The sequence below is a fragment of the Nomascus leucogenys genome, chromosome 16 (assembly GCF_006542625.1).
Source record: "Nomascus leucogenys isolate Asia chromosome 16, Asia_NLE_v1, whole genome shotgun sequence".
Classification (NCBI taxonomy): domain Eukaryota; kingdom Metazoa; phylum Chordata; class Mammalia; order Primates; family Hylobatidae; genus Nomascus; species Nomascus leucogenys.
The window spans coordinates 52,857,816-52,879,587 of NC_044396.1; the positions used below are offsets into that span (position 1 = coordinate 52,857,816).

At 42.3% G+C, this 21,772-nt stretch overlaps 1 protein-coding gene across 1 annotated transcript; it reads right to left on the reverse strand.

Moving 5' to 3' along the window:
- Positions 1–205: 205 nt before the first annotated feature.
- On the reverse strand, positions 206–18,264 carry PABPC1 (poly(A) binding protein cytoplasmic 1). The gene is made up of 15 exons (XM_030795384.1): positions 17,571–18,264; positions 14,317–14,510; positions 14,009–14,124; positions 11,727–11,866; positions 9,338–9,432; positions 8,909–9,046; positions 8,618–8,713; positions 5,695–5,967; positions 5,369–5,459; positions 4,148–4,258; positions 3,912–4,066; positions 2,846–2,930; positions 2,208–2,338; positions 1,585–1,678; positions 206–650 (listed from the first exon to the last, which is right to left on the reverse strand). Exons 1-14 carry the CDS (start codon positions 17,761–17,763, stop codon positions 1,586–1,588), a joined length of 1,911 nt encoding a protein of 636 aa, XP_030651244.1. The 5' UTR covers positions 17,764–18,264; the 3' UTR covers positions 206–650; position 1,585.
- Between the last annotated feature and the right edge of the window lie 3,508 nt (positions 18,265–21,772).

The following is a 21,772-nucleotide window of genomic DNA, read 5'->3' on the forward strand; positions in this document are numbered from 1 at the left end:
AGATTGTTTCAATAATCCGTACGGAAACCTTAACTCATAAAATGCACTACAGGAAGTGTCTTGCGCCTTTTACTTAAAACCAATAGACCCCTTGAACTTAACAGTACATTTTTCATGAAAGATTCTTATGTCGGCTCAGCACCATTAAGATATTACCTATTTATGCATGGCAATTATAAAGACTTTGAAAAAAAGCAAAACCGTGCACTGTTTAAGGAATTTTTATTAAAGCAAGAATTTTATAATCCAAATTACGTTTCCTTGCTCAGTTATCAATTCTGTTACTTAAAACAGAACTGACATTTTGAGCTATTCCACAGTAAAGAATTACAAAATTAAAGAAAGGAATGCTTTAAATTTTTGTACTTTGCTGAAAATTCTTTTTCCCAGGGTCTATAAAACATTAATTTGTTTTTATATTTTACTATTTTTTTGTGGTTTTTTTGTTTTTAAATCAATAAGTAATCTAGGACTAGCATTATGTTTGCTAGACCTGGCATTTGCTCGGTACATAAGGTTCAAAGTTTCCTTTCCTTTTTTTATTTATTTTATATTTTGCAATGTTTTTTTTCCATAATATTTAAGTTTTTCGATGTTTAGATATTTTTCTTCGGTGAAGCACAAGTTTCTTTTCGTGGTCCCTGATCAATCTGTAAATGTTAAAAAAACAAATTAAGACCAGGACTATCACTTGTCAGTAGCAAATTAAAGCCCTTAGCCAAATTCAATGTGGCTGCCTGTTTTTATCTATAGTTTTATTGGAACACAGCCATACCTGTTCATTTGTATACATACTACCTATGGTTTTCTTGACATGGTAACATTGGAACAAGATCATTTCAGAGATAACATGGTCCTCAAAGCCCAAAATATTTCCTATCTGGCCCTTTACAAAAAAGATTTGCCAATCCCTGGTCCTGATCCTGGCTGCACTACTCAATTTCTTGGGAGTAATCAAAGACAGTAGTAGAGACCCAAGGGCACCACCCAAAAAGGAACGGTGTAAAGCCAACCTGTGACTGGTCATTTAATATATATATTACTATACAAAATCTGGCAGGGTGCAGTGGCTCACGCCTGTAATTTCAAGACTTTGGGAGGCCAGGGTCGGTGGATTATTTGAGATCAGAAGTTCCAGACCAGCCTGGCCAACATGGCAAAATCCTGAGTCTAGTAAAAATAAAAAAATTAGCTGGGCATGGTATGGGCCTGTAATCCCAGCTGCTCGGGAGGCTGAGGCAGGAGAATTGCTTTAACCTGGGAGGCAGAGGTTGCAGTGAGCCAAGATCGCGTCACTGCACTCCAGCCTGGGCGACAGAGTGAAACTCCATCTCAAAAAAAAAAAAAAAAAAAAAAAAAACAAAACCCACCTGAAAGTCCTGGGATTTTAAAAATCCAACAGTTAAAGGGTAAAATTCCTTTAATTCCTCTATGGTTAGTTCTACTTTTCCTTGAAAAATTAGCAATACATTTAAATGAACTGTAAAATGATCTTTTGCTATGTACATTTCAAAATATGCTCAACAAACTTATAAAAGATGAAGAAAACAAGCTTAAAACAACAAACCAGAGGGAAAAGCTCACTTTAAACGGTTGGAACACCAGTGGCACTGTTAACTGCTTTCTGGGCAGCCTCTTTAGCTTGGTGGGCTTGTAGTACAGCTACAGCTTCATCAACCTAAAAAAGGGGAAAACAGATAAACTGGTTCAGGAAAGGAATGGAAATAGAGTTTCATATTGGTAACATACCAATTCCCAACAAAGATTAAGTTTCTTCCCTCAGATGAAAGTATAAATTGTTACATTAAACAACTATATCCATTCAATTTTGAGTGGATCACCACTATTCTAGAATTATGAATCGCTCCCCTGCACTTCTCTCTTTCCTTGTCCTCCCCACGCTCGAAAAATATTTCTCTTTCTCCACTAGAGAAAGCAGCAGCAGTTGAGAGTATGGCTGTTGGAGCTGATGGGATTTGAAGCCAGGTTCTGCCACTTAAGAGCTGTGTGAGCATTTGGCAAATTATTCAGCCTGTTTCAGTTTACCTATCTATAAAATGGGGATAAATAGCGCCACAGGTTATTATGCAGACTTTACAACTGTACATGGCTTATATATAACACGATATAAGTGTTCTGTACAATTAAATCCCCATAAAAAGCCATGTAATAACTCTGTAAGAGGCAACTTGGTAAATTTAAATCACCTTAGAACGGAGTGACTCTGGAGACTCGAGCATATGAAGAAGTTCTGAATTATCAATCTCCAACAACATGCCAGTGATTTTACCAGCAAGAGTAGGGTGCATGGCTTGAATAAGAGGAAACAGCCGTTCACCTAGGAACAGAAACATTCAAAAACTCCCTTCAATAAAAAAAGTTTTTAACTGCATTGAATTACCACATTAAACTGGGGTTTAAGAACCATACTTCTGTCTCACGTATATAATAACCCATAATCCACAATTTCATTATGTCTTCATGGGAAGACAGAGTAAAATCTGCCACAAGCCAATTAACTCTTGATATTATCGGCTTGCCAATTAAGCAGTGTTACCATTAGGTTGTTAAATCGGTGTTCAGGCAAAGTCACAAGTTTTCTTCTCATTTGCTTCAAATTCCTTCTCTCAAAAATGTAGTGAGGGCCCATGGTGAGTAATGCCCTACTACCCTATTACTAACAATACATTTTCTTATTGGCTTTCCAGTGGTTTTAATTAGGCAGACCAACTGTGCTATCATAATCATTCATGCCAATTCAGACCAATTCCACTGCCCTAGCTGTCAGTTGATTGACCTGGTGCCTAGTCTCTCTGAACTGGCAAGGTGGGACAGAAGTACTCACCCAACATTTGCTTTTGCTCTTGAGGAGGGGCAGATGCCAACATGGAAGCAGTCAAAGGTTCCTGACCTTGTACATGAACAGCAGGCTAGACAGAAAATGAGAACTCTTAAGTTTAAAGCACAGAAAAAAATGGCAAATACAAATAGTCATCACTGGACATCTGCTGAAGTGGTAGACTTCCATTGAAACATGAGGTGGAGAAGTTGAGTGAGCGAATTAGAAAGAGGCCAAAGTAGTTATTATATACTATACATCACAGATACATTTTTTTTTTTTTTTTAAGATGGAGTCTCACTTTCTCGCCCAGGCTGGAGTGCAATGGCGCAATCTTGGCTCACTGCAACCTCCGCCTCCCGGATTCAAGCAACTTTCCTGCCTCAGCCTCCCCAGTAGCTGGGATTACAGGCATGTGCCACCACGCCTGGCTAATCTTTATATTTTTAGAGCTGGGGTTTCACCCTGTTGACCAGGCTGGTCTCAAACTCCTGACCTCAAGTGATCCACCTGCCTCGGCCTCCTAAAGTGCTGGGATTACATACAGGTGTAAGCCACCACGCCCGGCCCATAGCTACTTATAATAGTTGTTTTAGACCAGGCGTGGTGATTTAGGATGTGAATTTCTCACTGCTTGTCCAATTCCTAAAGCATAAGACACTTTACGTACTACCATATTAGCAGGATGTTCCAGATAGGCTAAGCTCTCAAGAATCTATCATGCAGCTGTCTTCACATTTTTTCTTTTGAGACAGAGTCTTGCTGTCACCCAGCAGGGATTACAGCTTGCTGCAGCCTCAAACTCCTGGGCTTGAGCAATCCTCCTGCCTCAGCCTTCCTAGTAGCTAGGACTACAGGCGTATGCCACCACACCCAGCTGGTTTTCTTTGTGGAGACAGGGTCCTGCTATGTTGCCCAGGCTGGTCCCAAACTCCTGGTCTCAAGCAATCTGCCTGCCTCAGCCTCCCAAAGTGCTGGGGTTATAGGTGTGAGCCACTGTGCCCAGCTGTCTTCATATCTTTGATTTCACCCAAGAAATGTGATTTTTATTAAGAAATCATTAAATCCATACCTGTTGCATTGTAACTTGTGGCTGTGCATTAAGATGTTGCTGAGGATTGCGAACTCCTGCAGCATACTTATACTGTGGAACGGTGCGGACAGCAGGAGTAGCTGCAGCAGCTGCAGCTGCAGGACGTGGACCCATTGTCTGTGTTGATGTGTTAGCTAAAAAATAAGAACATTTTTTATTTTTATCTTGCTCTTTCAAATTGGTGATCAATTTTTAAAGGAAAGATTAAGACTCACCAACACGCTGTGTTGACATGACTCGTGGAACCTGTGAAGAAGCTGGTCTCATAGTACTAAATGGTGGTCTAGGAGCAGCTGGGCGGATAGCACCGGGCATATTTTGGAATGCTGCATTTTAAAGATGTGAATATATATTAAACTGGAAAAATTTACTGAGTGAAAAATGTTTATGCTGTTTTCTTCGATCTGAGGTTTGCATAAAAGACTAAAAAGTGACAAAACTTTTTAAAGCTGAGTCTTACACCAGCCATTTTCCCAGACTCAGAGCATCAGTAAGTAAAAACATTAATTCATACAAGGACGAGTACTTATAAATATACCTGAAACATAATCATGATAAAATTCTAAGTGCTCCCAGCCTGGCCAACAAGGCAAAATCCTGTCTCTAAAAACATTTTAAAAAATTAGCTGGGCATGGTGGCCTGTGCCTGTAGTCCCAGCTACTCGGGAGGTTGAGGCAGGAGGATCCCTTGAACCTGGGAGGTGAAAGCTGCAGTAAGCCAAGATCATACCACTGCACTCCAGACTGGAAGAAAGAGTGAGACTCTGTCTAAAAAACTAAACTCTAAGTGTTCTTGGAATATAACGTACTGTTCCACAGGACAAGACTTAAAATACCACGACTCTGATTCTCATACATGATTAAATGGAACGAGACCTTTAAAACTGTGGCCTGACAAAATATGAAATTGACTGGGTGCCATGGCTCACGCCTGTAATCTCAACACTTTAGGAGGCTGAGGTGGGCAGATGACCTGAGATCAGGAGCTCGAGACGAGCCTGGCCAACATGGTGAAACCCTGTCTCTACTAAGAATGCATAAGTTAGCCGGGCGTGGTGGCGGGCACCTGTAATCCCAGCTACTCCAGAGGCTAAGGCAGGGAGAATCGCTTGAACCTGGGAGGTGGAGGTTGCAGTGAGCCGAAACTGAGCCACTGCACTCCAGCCTGGGGCAACAGAGTGAGACTCTGTCTCAAAAATAAATAAATAAATAAAAAATGAAAAGCTGTACCTATTCCCAAAACTTTTATAAAGGGAAATCAAACCACTGTAGACATTACTCTTCGCACTGTTTTTAAATGCTATAAAAATGAACATCCATAACCACAAATTATGTGAAATGCAATAGTTAACCTAACATTGACATAGAAGAGCTGATTTACCCAATGTGTATTTTTAACTCAATCCCCAACCTTAATTAAAAGAAAAAAGACTTACGATGAGGTCTGGCACCCTGAGCAGTCCAGCGAGGACTTGGTCTTAGTTGAGCAATTTGGCTAGGAGGATAGTATGCAGCACGGTTCTGAGTCTGCAGGGAAAAAAAGCACATGAGTTTATCAGCTGAAGAAAAAAAGCAAATAATGCAATAAATTATATGTACTTTTTCAAAACATTTACCAGGCCTTCACACTCAAGCATTTTTTCCAACTTAATCATAATTCACCTTTCTTATGTTTCACATTTGGGGGGCGAGGGGCACACAAAACACTAGAAATGACCAAATACGAAAACCTTCATGGTTCTGGTTGCCTCCTAAAACCTACCTGTGGGATAGCTGCCATGAAGTAACCTGAAGGAGGTGCTGGCTGGTAGGGGTTGATTACAGGGTTGGGCACAGCTCGTACACTTGCCATTCTCTGCATATACTGGTTAGTGAGGTGAGCCTGGCGCTCTTCTTTGCGCTGAGCTAAAGCTACATACAATGGCTTTGTGGCCACAATTCTACCGTTCATTTCTGTAACTGCTTTAGTGGCTTCTTCTGGGGAGGAGAAACATACAAAACCAAACCCTTTGCTGCGACCACCCTCCATCATAACCTATTAAAAGAAAAAAAAAAAGTTAATGTAATGGTAGAATGAGGAGCAAAAAAAGAGCATTACAATTTAGACAATTATAAATCACTGAATCAAATAACCCAACCCTGTTAATGCTTAATCATCTTGTATTCACCCATTGAGTTCACAATTTTTCCTTAATACCCAAGTATTAAGGGCAAACTACACATATGCATTACCCTAGCCAAGCCAGAGAATTGACAGAAGTGAAGGCCGCACAGAAACTTTCAAAGATTTTAGATACTGAATTTGATTGGGTTTTCAATATTGAAATTGAATTATCTAAATAAATACATCCCAGGCCTACTAAATTGACTTTTGGGCACCACTGAAGAATTTCCCAATTAAATTTTGACTATTCTAACAATTCAAGCTGACAAGATGCTTTACTATGCCTTTGAGAAAAAAGTAGTTGAATCTTACAATACCCACATCTTAAAATAAAAGTTTTCACATTCAAGAGCAGAGGATCCATAAATATTACGGTATAAAGAACACTCAAGAGGAAGGTTCTTCTAAAATTGATTGCAAAGACCTTTTAAATGAGCAATGAAGACTTGCAAAGAACCACTCGCTAGGCCAGCAATATATATAAGCATGCTATAAAACTAAATTAACAGTATGCGAGTGGCATAGCAACAAACGGTAATAAAACAGAGTCCAGAAATATACCCAAGCAATTATGGGAATTGTGTTAAAGTTAACATTTTAAAGTACTGGGGAAAAAGGACTTTGGGCTACTCAATACATGATACAATGGGACAAATGAAAAAATGTAGAACAACTCTTAATTCACATTACATTGAAAAATCTTAAATGCCAGGTAGATTCTGAATCTGAACATAAAATGTAGAAATAGAGAGAAAACCTTTCTAAGATCACACACACACACACACACACACACACACACACACACACAGAGTGAGGTCTATAAAGTGGAAAATCTGAAGAAAATATCTCCAATATAAAACAAATGTTTGGCCAGGCATGGTGGCTCACGCCTGTAATCCTAGCACTTTGGGAGGCCGAGGCAGGTGGATCACCTGAAGTCAGGAGTTCGAGTCCAGCCTGGCCAACATGGCGAAACCCCGTCTTTACTAAAAATACAAAAATTAGCCGAGCGTGGTGGCAGGTGCGTATAATCCCAGCTACTCGGAAAGCTGAGACAGGAAAACTGCTTGAACCCAGGGGGTGGAAGTTGCGGTGAACTGAGATTGCGCCACTTCATCTCAAAAAAATAATAAAACAAATGTTCCCTCAATCAATAAAAAGACAGACAACCAGCCGGGCATGGTGGCTCACGCCTGTAATCCCAACACTTTAGGAGGTCACCTGAGGCCAGGAGTTGAAGACCAGCTTGGCCAACATGGTGAAACCCCATCTCTACTAAAAACACCAAAAATTAGCTGGGCGTAGTGGCACACGCCTGTAATCCCAGCTACTCGGGAGGCTGAGGCAGGAGAATCGCTTGAAACCAGGAGGCAGAGGCTGCAGTGAGCCGAGAATGCACCACCGCACTCCAGCCCAGGCGACAGTGAGACTCGTCTTTAAAAAAGACGACAAAAAACAACAACAACAAAAAAAACCCTCCTAAGTTTAAGAATTTGTGTTGCACTGCATTAAAAGCATTCTTGGGCCGCATGTGGCCTGCAAGCAGCAGGTTGGACAAGCTTGGCTTAAGCCCAGGAAAGGCTGAGGCTGCAATGAGCTGTGATTGTGCCATGCCCCTGCACTCCAACCTGGGCAACATAGTGAGACCCTATCTCAAGAAACAAAAAAACATGCATGCTTCATACATTCAAAATATGCTGATGCACAACACTCAATTTAAACGACATCCAGGGAACACACTGAAGACAAAAACATTCAGGAATAAATTCTATCATAACTCCAATACTCTTACATAAAAAGCATAATCTGAAACACAAGACAACCATGGCACTTCCATCTTACTTGTATTCAACCACCTTTCCCCTAACATTTCCTCACTCTCACAGAAGCTTCCTCGGGCTTGCCAGGAAAAGCTGACTAGAAAGATCAGCCACAGTGTCATAACAGTTCAGTTGAGTTGTAATTTTTTCTATGCACTCTTCCCCAACCCCAGCAAAATTACGTATGCACAAAACTTTCCATATAGAGGGACTCTTGGCCCATGGACACTAGACGAGAACTTCTTAAATCAAGATTACAGAATTTGTACTAGACTACTACTGCTGTGTTTCTTAATCTCTGATTTCAAATAAAAGAAAATATGATCTCTATTCTTACTGCTAGGGGGCAGGGGAAGGAACTGGGGCTTGACTACCCAGAATGAATTGTAGAAATGAATAAACAGATCAGAACTATAGTAACAATTAAGTCTCTAATAAATTGCTTGCTTTAGCAAAATGACTAGTTGTTGGAATAGTGCATATCATGTAAGGATATCAGTCTTCCTTAGCAGAGTTCAGCGCTTGCCATTTATAAGTTAACCATTAGGCTACGACAACTACTTCAAATGTGAATTTAAGTTTTAGAAGTAATGAAGCAAACACCTCTCTAGTGGCTGTAATTAATATAAAATTTATATACATGTATCTACATGTATGAATTTTTACCAGACCTCAAATAAATGCACCATATGTTTTCTTACCTTTGCACTAGTGATTGTACCAAATGGAGAAAACTCTTTCCGGAGACGTTCATCATCAATACCATCATCAAGATTTTTCACATAAAGATTAACACCCTAAAAAGAAGAAAACAAAACTATAGAAAAAGAAAACCATGGTGGTACGGTACCTAAGTACCTCTCCTATTATTTTATCCCATGTTTCTTCTCCTATTCCTCTCAAATCCTCCAGTTATCTGGAAGTAACTGAAATCAACGTAAAATAGGTTTCCTCATCCCTGTCTTATTTTGCTTGTTCAATTAAAAATGAACCTGGTATCTGGTGATCCTATCTTGCTTCATCTGTTCAAATTTGCGCTTAAGTTCCGTCTGCCGTTCCACCTTTTTCTGAGCTCGACCAACATAAATTTGTTTTCCATTGAGCTCCTTTCCGTTCATCTCATCCACAGCCTTCCCAAAAAAAAAAAAAAAAAAAAATCACAAAACTTTCAACTTACAGTTCATTTCCTTAACAGTTAAGACGAATTTGTTAAGTCACAAAAGCTAAAGACAAACCTATCCCAAAATCTCAAGGTTTTGGGACAATATAGGTTACCAATTTATACTCTCAAAGCTAATGCATAAAATGCAAATAACCCAAAATATAAGAACACGTTAGACAGCTATTAGTATGCAAAGACTTCAACACAAGAGCAACTCAAATTTGTACCCCCTTCTTCCTGCTGAATACAGACCACTTACTTTCTGTGCATCTTCATGCCTTTCAAAGCTTACAAATCCAAATCCTTTGGATTTTCCACTTTCATCAGTCATTACTTTCACACTTAAGGCAGGCCCTAAAAAATTTTTTTAAATAAATCAAAGATATTCCATACAACATTCACGTTATACATTTCAAATTTCAACATACAAAGCCATGAAAAAGATGAAAAGCCATGGAAAAAATTTCAGAACTCCATAACTTGACTCCTCCCTCCCAGCCTTCTATGCCCCAGGTAGGTATACTTTTCCATTGAAAGACCCTTTATTATTAAGAAGGTAAATACCTTCCCTGCCCTGAAGGATTCCTCCTTCCATTTAAGGAGGTATACTTTAAACGGCTGTAAAAAGTTTTATTCTCAGCTCTAGCACAAAACAGAGTTGCATTTTTTACCCAATAATTTGATTTTTTCCCTTTTCTCTAGAGACAGTATCTCATTCCATTGCCCAGGCTGGAGTGTAGTAGCACAATGAATAAGCTCACTTTAACTCAACTCCCGGGCTCAAGTGATCCTCCTGCCTCAATTTACCAAGTAGCTGGGACTACTGGCCCACATACCACCAGCCTGGCTAATTTATTTTTTTGTAGAGATAGGGTCTTGCTATGTTGCCTGGGCTAGTCTCAAACTTGTGGCTTCAAGTATCTTCCCTCCTTGACCTTCCCAAGCACTAGGGTTACAGGCATGAGCCACTGTGCCAGACCAATTTGATTTTCTTTGTATCAATTAAGAAACAAGTGTTTATTAAGCTTTGGCCTACCTGACTTTCAATAGGAGTGGAAGAAATACATGGTTGGACTCTTTGGTAAGACATAGGTGATACAGGAATTTGAAAGACAGGAAAAAAACATTTTTTTTAAAGACACAGGTGAATTACCTGGAGGAGGAAGCATTTTATTTCTGAAGACATGTTTTCCCCTAACTCCCTCTAAAGTAGGAGAGACAGGTGACTGAGGCGGGTGGTATCTCAGGCAAGTGGGGCAGAAAAGGTTAAAAATCACATTTGATTACAGAAATTTAGAAGATGTATGGGCCAAGGCAGATTTTCTTCTGAATGTGCCTCTCTCCTGAGGCCGAAGTCAAGAAAATATGACATATTCGTGGTCAACTTATGCAGCATTACTCATAGGGTAGGTAGTTAACATCAACTTTTACAAATAGCTTCTAATTAAAAGATATTAAGAAGCACGACAGTTAAAATACATAAAAAGCAGTAGTAGCTAAAGACAATTTGGGGTTGAGATGTAAACATGACGTCACTTTCTACATTTTATGTTATCTATCTTTGTGTAAAATGGTACTTTTTTGCTCTAGTGGAGGGCTCGATGTGACATGCTAGCATAGCAGTAAAGTATTAGATTTCCTGGACAGGCACAGTGGCTCACACCTGTAATCCCAGCACTTTGGGAGGCCAAGGTGGCTGGATCACTTGAGGTCAGGAGTTGGAGACCAGCCTGGCCATCAGGGTGAAACCCCGTCTCTACTAAAAATACAAAAATTAGCTGGGCATGGTGGCGCACACCTGTAATCCCAGCTACTCAAGGTGGAGATAGGAGAACTGCTTGAACCTGGGAGGCGGAGGCTGCAGTGAGCTGAGATCACGCGACTGCACTCCAGCCCAGGTGACAGAGCGAGAGTCACACACACAAAAAAGTATTAGATTTCCTAATTCTTTATTATTTGACATACTAAAAAAAGCAAGCCACCTCTAAGTTCAACACAAAATGCAAAGGGCGGAGTCAAGCAAATCATCTGCACATGAACACTTAAAAGTTATATTATCTGTTACACCCCTACCTAAACTAAGGCCGGTTTGTGCTTCATCAATTTCAAGTTTTATGAAGTTATTTTTAAATGCAGGAAATAAGTACTTTAAATCCCAAGGAATCACTGGAAAATCTGAATTTTTGGCTTCATCACTGAAAGTCATTGTTTTAAACTGCTCAAACATGATGTTACTTAGACTGACCAGCTTTATTGTCCTATGAGACTGCATTCCACTGTAGGCTGTGCCAAATATATGCTTCTGATGACATGGAATCTCTAATTACAGACACACACACACACACACACACATCTCCAGCCTCTTAATGTAGTGAAATATTTTAAAATCTGTTCTAATTACTTAGTCATACCTTACTGTGCTAATCCAATGCTATTAACCTTTAACCTGGAGAGAATTCTATTTATTCGCATTACACTACTTTGTAGTGTAATAGATGGCCAGCAGCTTAATTCAAACAACCACAAATATTTTAAACTACCATGTAAGTCTAATTTTATTGACTTTTTTAGTATAAAGTAATAGCTAAAGTTAACATAGAGCACTAATTCAGAACTTTGTGTGTAAAAATTTAATTAAGACACATTACCAAACTTGCCAAAGAGATCCTTAAGGCGCTCATCATCCATGTCTTCTCCAAAATTCTTGATGTAAACATTAGTGAATTCTTTTGCCCTGGCTCCAAGTTCAGCTTCTCGTTCTTTACGAGACTTAAATCGTCCAACAAATCTAGTTAAGATATACAAGGAATATAACATTAGATTCTATTTTATAAAGTTCAGATTAAGTAAGCCTGATGGTTGGTTTTGTTATTGTTACTGGGAATATTCAGAATCTCTAATAAAAAGCACACTACAAAATAGAAATAGGGCCATAATTTAAGATATGACACCATGAAATATATGAATAAACCTCTAACTACAATCACAAAAAAAAAAAACTTCTTTTAATACACACTTCTCTCTTCTCTAGCTAACCTAGGGTTAAAGGGATCACTCCCATCAATACAAATGAGTGGAAGTGCATGTGTACCATGCCAATAAAAAGACCTCTATCAAATTAAAAAGCTTTCATCATCATTTCAAAGTGGCCCTTGCACTTTCTTTGCCATCTCCTAAAATAAAAATTTAAACTTCCCAATCCTGTACTCTAACACACAACGGCCTGACATAACTGCAGCATTTTCAACAAAACGACACTGAAACTTAATTTTTCCTGAATATAACAGTAGTAATTCAGAACAAGGATCACTGGGCTAGGCAGTGGCTCACACCTGTAATCCCAGCAATTTGGGAGGCCGAGGTGGGATGATCACTGGAGGCCAGGAATTCGAGTTCAGCCTGGCCAACATGGTGAAACTGTCTCTACTAAAAGTACAAAAATTAGTTGGGTGTGGTGGTGTACACCTGTAATCCCAGCTACTTGGGAGGCCGAAGCACGAGAATCGCTAGAACCCGGGAGGCAGAGGTTGCAGTGAGTGGAGACTGTACCACTGCACTCCAGCCTGGGCAAGAGAGCAAGACCATGTCTCAAAAATATAGAAATAAAAAGAACAATCATCACTGAAGAAAAAAAGGTAGCACATGTGTCACAGCATATTATAATACACAGCAAAGCAGAAGGAAAAATCATCTTCCATAATCTCCCTCTAGTCATCTAAATTTCCTTATCTCTAACCTAGCTTTAGAATAAAAAGTAAAATAAAAGTAATTTCCGTATCTCTCCACAAAATATGGTTGGTCTTCACTATGCTATTAGTTTCATAAATGTTCTCAAAGGGAGCGTATTTCATTGTGAGCATCACTTTCTGCTTTGTAAATAATGCTGCAACTTTTTTGAGACAAGGTCTTGCTATTTTGCCCTGGTTGGAGTGTAATAGCTGTTCACAGGCACAATCACAACACACTACAGCCTTGCCTCAGCTTCCCAGTGGCTGGGAATAAAGGCACACTGCAGTAAAGCTGAAACTTTATGAAAAGACACTTTGTGTATTTTTTCTTAGGACAGTTACAAATTTCCAAAAGAGTTATATCACTTTTACTCAAAACAGCAATATATCATTCTTTTCTGGATCCTGCCAGTGTTGGGCTTGCTTTTTTTTCCTCCTAAAGCACCGGTAACAGGCATTTGTGAGTATTAATTTTTTTTTTTTCTTTAAAGACAGTTTCAATCTTGTCGCCCAGACTGGAGTGCAATGGCGCAATCTCGGTTCACTGCAACCTCCGCCTCCCGGGTTTAAGTGATTCTAGGATTACAGGCATGCGCCACTACGCCCAGCTAATTTTGTATTTTTAGTAGAGACGGGGTTTCTCCATGTTGGTCAGGCTGGTCTCAAACTCCCAACCTCAGGTGATCCGTCCGCCTCGGCCTCCCAAAGTGCTGGGATTACACACATGAGCCACCGCGCCCGGCCTTGTGAGTAATGTTTGTCTCTCCTTTTACAGTACATAAAAGCAAATTATTTTGAGTTTCCTCACCTATAAAATGGGTTAATTTAACCAGTACCTCAAGAATTATGAATATTAGGTTTGTCTGAATTCCTGATTTTTCACTAATGCACTCATTTTGAAAAAGCTTCATATTTCTGTTTACTTCTGTTTTCCTTTTGGCATGAATGTTAATTATATTAAACCTGTTATTTGTATGCTACACTTATTGTGTAGAAAATCCAATTGTAAAAATCAAGATTAGCTTATTTTCACTCGAGTACAACTACATGAACTTTTCTTGTTATTCATCTTTAAAATGTTTTTATTCTTTTATCTTATGTGTATCTAACTTCTCCCTGACAAATACTAACTTTAAACGAATGGATTTGGAATTATTAAAAATAAGATTCAAAATATGATTAGCTGGATATTTATAACTTACACTTTGCGATCATTTAGGAGCATTCCATTCATTTTTTCAATAGCTCTTTCAGCTGCTTCCTGCGTCTCAAAGTGTACAAATCCATAGCCCTTGGAACCATTTTCATCACAAACCACCTACGGAAAAACATATACCCATTTTTATCTGCTATCGATTTAACATTTGTTCAGTGCTGAGAGACAATTTGTTAGCCATCTAACCTGGATATTTGTGAAATAGATATCCATTACAGCACAGTTCCTATTTCAAGCACTAAACTAAAAGTAGCTCAACAATGTAAACATGTGTATTGGACATTTTTGGCTTACCTTACATGAAAGGATGTTACCAAAAGCAGAAAATGTATCATACAGTGCTTTATTATCAATGGATTTGTCCAGATTTTTAATGAATATGTTGCCTACTCCACTTTTGCGAAGTGATGGATCACGCTGAGACCACATGATGCGTACTGGTTTGCCCTTTATAACATCAAAATTCATGGTGTCCAAAGCACGCTCCGCTGCAGGAAAGACATTTTCAGAGTCAATATTACTTCAAAATTTTTGCTGGCTACTTAAGATTATATAAACTATGGTGAGTGGCGTGGGTGGACACATGGTCTCACAGTTGAACGCTTCCTCTTTAAGCTTCAAGATGGCTAGACCTTTCAAGTATCACACACTAGTGTGGGACCTAAGTTGTACAAAGCGAAGACAAATACCAGAAGCCCCCGAAATTTCTCACATATAAAAGGATGCCATATTGTTAATAACTAATGAATTCTTGAAGCATTTCTTGCCTTAACTGCCATTAAATCTAAAAACACTTTTTTTCCCTAGTTAACAAAATCCAAATTCCTTCACATACAATCTGTTTAATGAGCAGTATAAAAGACATTACGCAATAGATTTATCTACCAGCTGGAAGTAGTTTATAGATTTAAACATTTTAACTTCTTCCCAACTACTTGCTAAAATTGGTCATTTCATTGCTAGTAACTATTGCATGAAAACTAGTCCATTTCCTAAAAAATGAAAGTTTCTGAATTATTGGGGGGAGGGAGGGTTTCAGTGATTCATGGCACAACTTCCATTTAAGAAAATGAAAGGCTAGACCAAGATTTGAATCATGCTTTCAAAAGCTAATGTGAAGTTAGACATACTCGGTTTCATAATCACACAATTTTAAAAACACCAGGTCTGCAATATTCAGAAATCACTATTAACACTTTCTTGACACATAAAATCAATTTCACTTTAGATCGCTGATTTTCTTAACAACTGATTTAGTTATTTCTGAATAGTACTAGAAAATCGCAAAATCTACAATTAATTTCAGGGTCTATAAAGGATTAAGTTATGTATACCTGTACCATTAAAGGCTCTAAATGAAATAACACATCCTTAAATAAAAAGACTAGTCCCCGAAGAGAGGAAAAATGGTCCTTTTAAGCCCTGAAACAATTTCTACAAATTCCATGCCAATGTAAATTTAAAGTTATTGACAGGACGAATTTTCCGGCCACCTCTTTTTTATAAATGAAAGTTCCAGTTTCTAGAATATAGTGATAATCAGCTGTTAGCTCATTATCAATTGACCACACCTACTCAGCTTCCCTAGTTTTTTTTTTTTAGCTGACTTTGCTTGAGCTATTTTTCAATGAGTCACCTCTTCCTATGAAATTGAAAACTGGTCACTTTCAGAAGCTATTCTGCCTATCAATGTAGCAATAAGTTTTAAAAATATAAGAACAAGAAATCCACTGAAGTAATTAATTGGATAGTAAATTGTACATATAGAAACTAGACAAATGGAAAACTGCCATATTCTTTTCAGTAGTTAGGGTACTGGTCTACTGGTACAGACTGATAATATATACTGTACACTGTAACCACGGCAACCTTAAGTTCAACTCTTCGAATCCCAAGAAATGTAAAAATTGTTTTTTGGATTTAAAAACGTTAAGCTGAGAAAGAGTAACACTTCCAAGTTATCATTTTATGGTCTCTAGAATTCATTCCCATGTTTTCTCTACCAACTCTTAGGTTGTGATAACCTGCCCCAAAATCTACCCCCATCTGACATGCATTGATACACGCTGCCTGAAGTTGACAAGAACTGTTATGAGGTGACATTTGGAGTTACTGCTTACAGAGCAAAAGGGCAGGAAACCTGCAGTGCAGTTTTACAACTTCTGGCTTTGTGTCACTCAATATTCTGCTTCCAAAATCAGTATCAACTTTACACAGTGAAGAGCTGATCAGTAACCTAAGTTCTACTGAATGAATGTTAATAGGAGCTTAAATTCCACCCTTAAGGCCTTTTCTAATAAAAATGAATTCTTCATATTTCGATTATTTGACACGTATTCAAGTGGCCAGCCTGTAGGGAGAAAAAAGGCAAAATTGGGCCGTAAAATAGAATTAAGCTGACTTCCCAAAGCCAATTGATCTGAAGACAAATCCTAGCAACTCAACAGACCACAGATACTATGTGTTTACAAAACTGTGTAACTGTTAACTGTTTAGCTTCAAAATAAAAGCACAAAGTTAGCTGCATTTCCCCCCATAAATTTCAAGCTCAATTTGATCTCCGTTATTTTGTACTCATTTCCCAAGATTTACAGGTATCATGCGCCACTTTTAAAAATAAAAGAGAAACTTGAATTTCCTGCATGCTACAGATTAAGACTGGTCACATTTTATAGCCAAAATTGACTATCTTATAAAGAAAAGCCCCTCAAAACGACAGGAACTATTTCAGAAGGTAACAATATACTCGAAAACCACCAGTATTGTGAATCTAAAACAAAATTTGCCAAAAAATAGTCTAAGTTGCCTGAGAAAACTGGCCTTCAAAGTGGTCGGCTCCCACATCCCCTCCTCCCACTCTGCCCTTTTAATGTTAGAGAAATGCTTGATCTAGGGAAAACCCCAAATGCACGTCTCCGGTAAATCCCATTTCTAGATCCATCAGTCACTGATGAGTTCTGGGGAGTGGACTCACAAGCCTGAGGACCACCACCACACCACACATCGCCACAGAAACTTTATCCTAAGGCCTGGTGGCTCCCCCAGGCGACTGGGCCAGGAGCAGGAGCAGGCCTCGGGCCTGCGAGGTTACAGGGTTCAACACGTGGTATTTTTCGAGCACAGAACTGCACTTCCTCCCCAGGCTGGGGCGCCGGCAGGAGCTCCGAGTGCTGGGAGCGCCTCCACCTCTTACCCACGAAAGGAGCTCAGCGCTCAACGCCCCAGAATCGCGGGGCCACTGGCGGGAGCGCCGCAGAGGAACCGAATCTCACCCACCCTCCCGGCGCGTCATCACCCTAAAGTTTGAGAGCGTCTAGGCCGAGAAAATGGTCGCAAAGAAGGAAGTAGCCGGGCGTGCGACTGCCGGTAGCACGGGTCCCTGCCGGCTCGGGAAACGCGGCTCCGGGGCCCCGGCGCCTTCCCGCCGGCCGTCGCGGGGTGACATGCCCTCCCGCCCCCCGCCCCGGGCCCGCCGGCCTACCCCGCCCGCCGCGGCCGCCCGAGCCTCATGGCCGCCCGCCCGGCCGATCGCGGAGCCCGGCGCTCACCGTCCGCCGGCTGCTGGAAGTTCACATACGCGTAGCCCAAGGAGCGGCGGGTGATCATGTCCCTGCAGACCCGGATGGAGAGGATGGGCCCGGCCGGGCTGAACTTCTCGTAGAGCATCGCCTCGGTCACGTCGGGGTGGAGGTCCCCCACGTAGAGCGAGGCCATGGGGTAGCTGGGGGCGCTGGGGTTCATCTCGGCACGGCTGCCCGCGGGGCCACAGGCCGCGACCTTTCCGTGAGAGGAGAGCGAGTGCCGGGGATGGGGGCCGGAGCCGGGGGGAGGGGAGCGGGAGCAAGCGCAGAGGGACAAAAATCAACCGGAATTGAAAACTACTCAACGGCCGCAGAACGGGGTCGATCCACTGCCGCTGGCTGCCGGCTGCCGGCGGGGAGCAAGGGTGGCGGTGTCGGGTCCGGGCAGCGGGAAGGCCTCGGTCTCTTGGTTCCTTCTTGGAGCTGCTGCGGGGCCGCGGGCGGGCAGGTCGGTCTCGGCTGCTTCACCGGGTTATTTTATAAAAGAGGAAGAAAAAAAATAAAAGTCTCCGGCGGGGGAGACGCGGATTTTTTGTAAATTTTTTTGGGGTTTTTTAAAAGATTTTTTTAGATTTTTTTTGGATTTTTTAATAATAAATGTGTGTTCCGAGCCCGGAGCACACACTCCGCACTCTCAGCACTAACCGCCGGGGAGAAGGGGAAGCACCGCCTTCTGCACCCTCTACTTATACCCCGCGCCGCACTCGCCCCGCCCCCGCGCGTCTGACGCCAGGGCCCTACGCGAGCGTCAGCGCCGGAGTAGGAGGAGACGCGGAGGCCAGGGGGAGGAGGGAAAAGAAAACAGGCGGAAAGAGCAGAGAGGAGGGGAGAGGTGGCGGCGTCGGAGGCTGCGGTGTGGGGGTGGGGCTGGGGCGAAGGGGCGGGGCTTTTGCGCAGGCGCCGCGGTCGGGGAAGCTGAGCTTGCGCTGGGTCGCGTCCGTGGGGGTGGGGAGGGCGGCTCGTGGGCGGTCCTCGGGGGGGGTGTTGGCTGAGGTGGCCCCGCCTTCCGCCCCGCCCGCCCCCGCCTCCACCAGGAGGAGCGTTAACCCGTCACCGCGGCGGTGGGCGGTGCAAGGGGCTTCCGGGTTCCTCCGCGCTAACCACCCCCCACGTGCGCGGCCGCCTGTGGCCTCTTCCCGCCGCGGCCAGCCCGGCTCCTTTAGCCCCAGCTCTGAGGGACGCCGGGCACGGGTGGGCGGGCGTAGTCCCCTCCGGGCCCGGTTTCCGAAACGTGCGTAGATGGAGCCGGGGTGGCTCCCTGCTCGCTCCTACCCGAACCGCACTACGAGTCCCAGCGGGCACCGCCGCCACGCGCGTCGGCCGCAGCAGCGGTGCCTGCTGGGAGCTGGAGTCCCCAACGGCCGCGGCGCTCGCTGACCCCAACTGGCTGCGCGGGTCCTGGCCGCCCGCTCCGGGACCCCCAACCGTCCTGCGCGCTGGACCCCGGCACCGCTGGAGCTCCGGGCGGGGGGTGGGGGGGCAGGGAGAGAGAGGGGAGGGCCCCTCGGGTTCCTCGTCCTCTTCTTTTCCAGCCCGACCCTCCTCCGTGTCTTCACTGGACGTTGTCGTTGGTCAAAGTGGCTTTAATTTGGGATAGCTGTGTTGGGGTCTTTGATCACTCCTTACCTTAAGGTGCTAGGCTGCAGTCACTGATTTGTGCTGCTTCTGCCAGACATTTCTTGGCGGTAGAAACCAGGAGTGGAGAAAAGTGAATGTTTTTCCTGAAAGTACGGTTTGTCACAATCACTACTATGTGGCACCACAGCCCTGCAACCAGACAAAATTAGGAATAGTCTAAAACAACGTCCTTATAAATAACTAAAACAATTCTGCACATTAGTAGTGGGTTTTAATAGGAATGCTAAATTTAACGAATTGATAGTAATAAAAACCGGCTCTAGGAATGACATTAAATCAACATACAAATTCCACTCGAAAGTAGTAAAGTGCTTTTACAGTTTTTAAAGCACTCGCATAAACATACTATCATTTGTTCCTGAGAGCAATCTTGTGTGGGAGGTGGAGCAAGTAGTAATAATTTTATTTTACTATTAAGGAAACAGTCTCAAAGAAGTTAAATGATTGCCCAATTTATTCCTTAATTCAATAAACTTTAATGGATGCCAACTGTATTGCTAGGTGTGGAATTAAGTACTTTATATCTGTTCTCATTTAATTAGAATTTAAACCAGTGGAATCCCACATAAATACTATTTTGTTCCTATTAGAAAGAGGATAAAATGTGACCGGGCGCGGTGGCTCACTCCTGTAATTCCAGCACTTTGGGAAGCTGAGGCACGCTGATCACTTGAGGTCAGGAGTTCGAGACCAGCCTGGCCAACATGGTGAAACCCCATCTCTACTAAAAATACAAAAAGTAGCTGAGCGCAGTGGCTCACGCCTGTAATCCCAGCACTTTGGGAAGCCGAGGGAGGCGGATCACGAGGTCAAGAGATCGAGACCATCCTGGCCAACATGGTGAAACCCCGTCTCTACTAAAAATACAAAAATTAGCTGGGCGTGGTGGCGCGCGCCTATAGTCCCAGCTACTTGGGAGCCTGAGGGAGGAGAATCGCTTGAACCCGGGAGGCGGAGGTTGCAGTGAGCCAGGATCGTGTCACTGCACTCCAGTCTGGTGACAGGGCGAGACTCAAAATAAATAAATAAATAATAAACAGTTGTTAGGCTTCCAGGGCAGCTTGACAGGCAGTGATGCCCTGGATGGTAAGTGGAAGCATTCTCATCACTAGAAAAGGACATTAGTGCTTTGTAGGTGAATACATAGTTTGGGAAGGGAGCCAGTCATCAGGACGTCTATGCAGCTGTGGCTCTTACACTTAGTAGATGTCATTGTCATATTTTATGGAGGTACAGTTGAGTATGTGCAAGGGAAAGTAGAAGCAAAGTCCATCCCTGAGGAAACGGAGCTGCTATTTAATAGAATAGGAGAGAGAGTCAGCCCAGGAGGAAACAGGAGTGGGATCTGGAACTGAAACCAAGAACCTGTTTCCTTGATCCATCAATCACCTCTCTTTATTTCCAGCCAGCTCCTTTCGCTCAGATCAGAAACTGGTCAATTCAGATCAAAAAGAAAACAAACCAATCTTCTCTTGATGACATATTCCTCTCTCATTCACTTTTTTTCATAGCCAAGCTTTTCATTTCTACTTTATCTCTCCTTAGTTCCTCAACACTACGGTATGACTTTCAGCTCCACTCAAATTGCCCCATCAACAGTTGCCAATGATCTCTGTTCTATTTGACAAATCCAATGGACTTTCTTCAGGTCCATTTTACTGGACATCTGCAGAGTCTGACACTGTTTTCCTCCCTCTCTTTTGTCACACACTCTCTTGGTATCTGGGCTACAGTCTCCTGGTTCTGCCTCTCAGACTCTTCCTCCTCTCCCCCAGTAACCATTCCCTGACCACCAGGTAGGATTGGGCACCCCTCCTTCGGTTTTTCCCCTGCCCCCCGCCAACCCCGCCACTACATTTACTACGTTATATCAAAATAGTCTGTTTATGAGCGATCTCCCAAAATAAGTTGTAAGCTCCAAAAGAGGGCTTATGTCATGTTTATCTGCATCCCAACCATCTACCGTGAAGCCTGGCACACTGAGGGTGTATTTTTTCTTTTTAAACCTAACTTCAGGGAGAGGGCCAGCTAGCTAGGCCTTGTAGACTGACCATATAGGATGAGGGTTAGTTGGGAGGTCTCAACCTGATGGTCACATGGGCACCTAGGGCCGTGTTCACCTCCAGACTGCTTGGCCTGCTGCAGCATGTTACCTCTCAGCTCCACAAGCTGTTTCGGGGAGCGCTTCCTGACATGCTGGTTGGGCTCTCATTTCTAGTGCTGGAGGTAGTGGACTTTTAGTACCCCAAATCAGGCAAGCAGGGACAAGCAAGGACTCCTGGACAACAGGAGTTTCTGGACCTTCAAAGCTGAGGACGCTGTGCAGTGGTAATGCCACTAATGTTCTGAGACCGCCTTTTTGGTGTTAGCAGTCTGATTGCTTGTGATAGAGGTAATTAAGGCTACGAATAAAAGGCAGAAGATGAAATATTTGTTGATTCCTTTTGCCTTTTTGATTCACTACTCTCATTTTTCTCTCCTATCATTTTTTTTGTCTTAAAAAATGTGCTGTCTATGTTTATCTGGCTTGC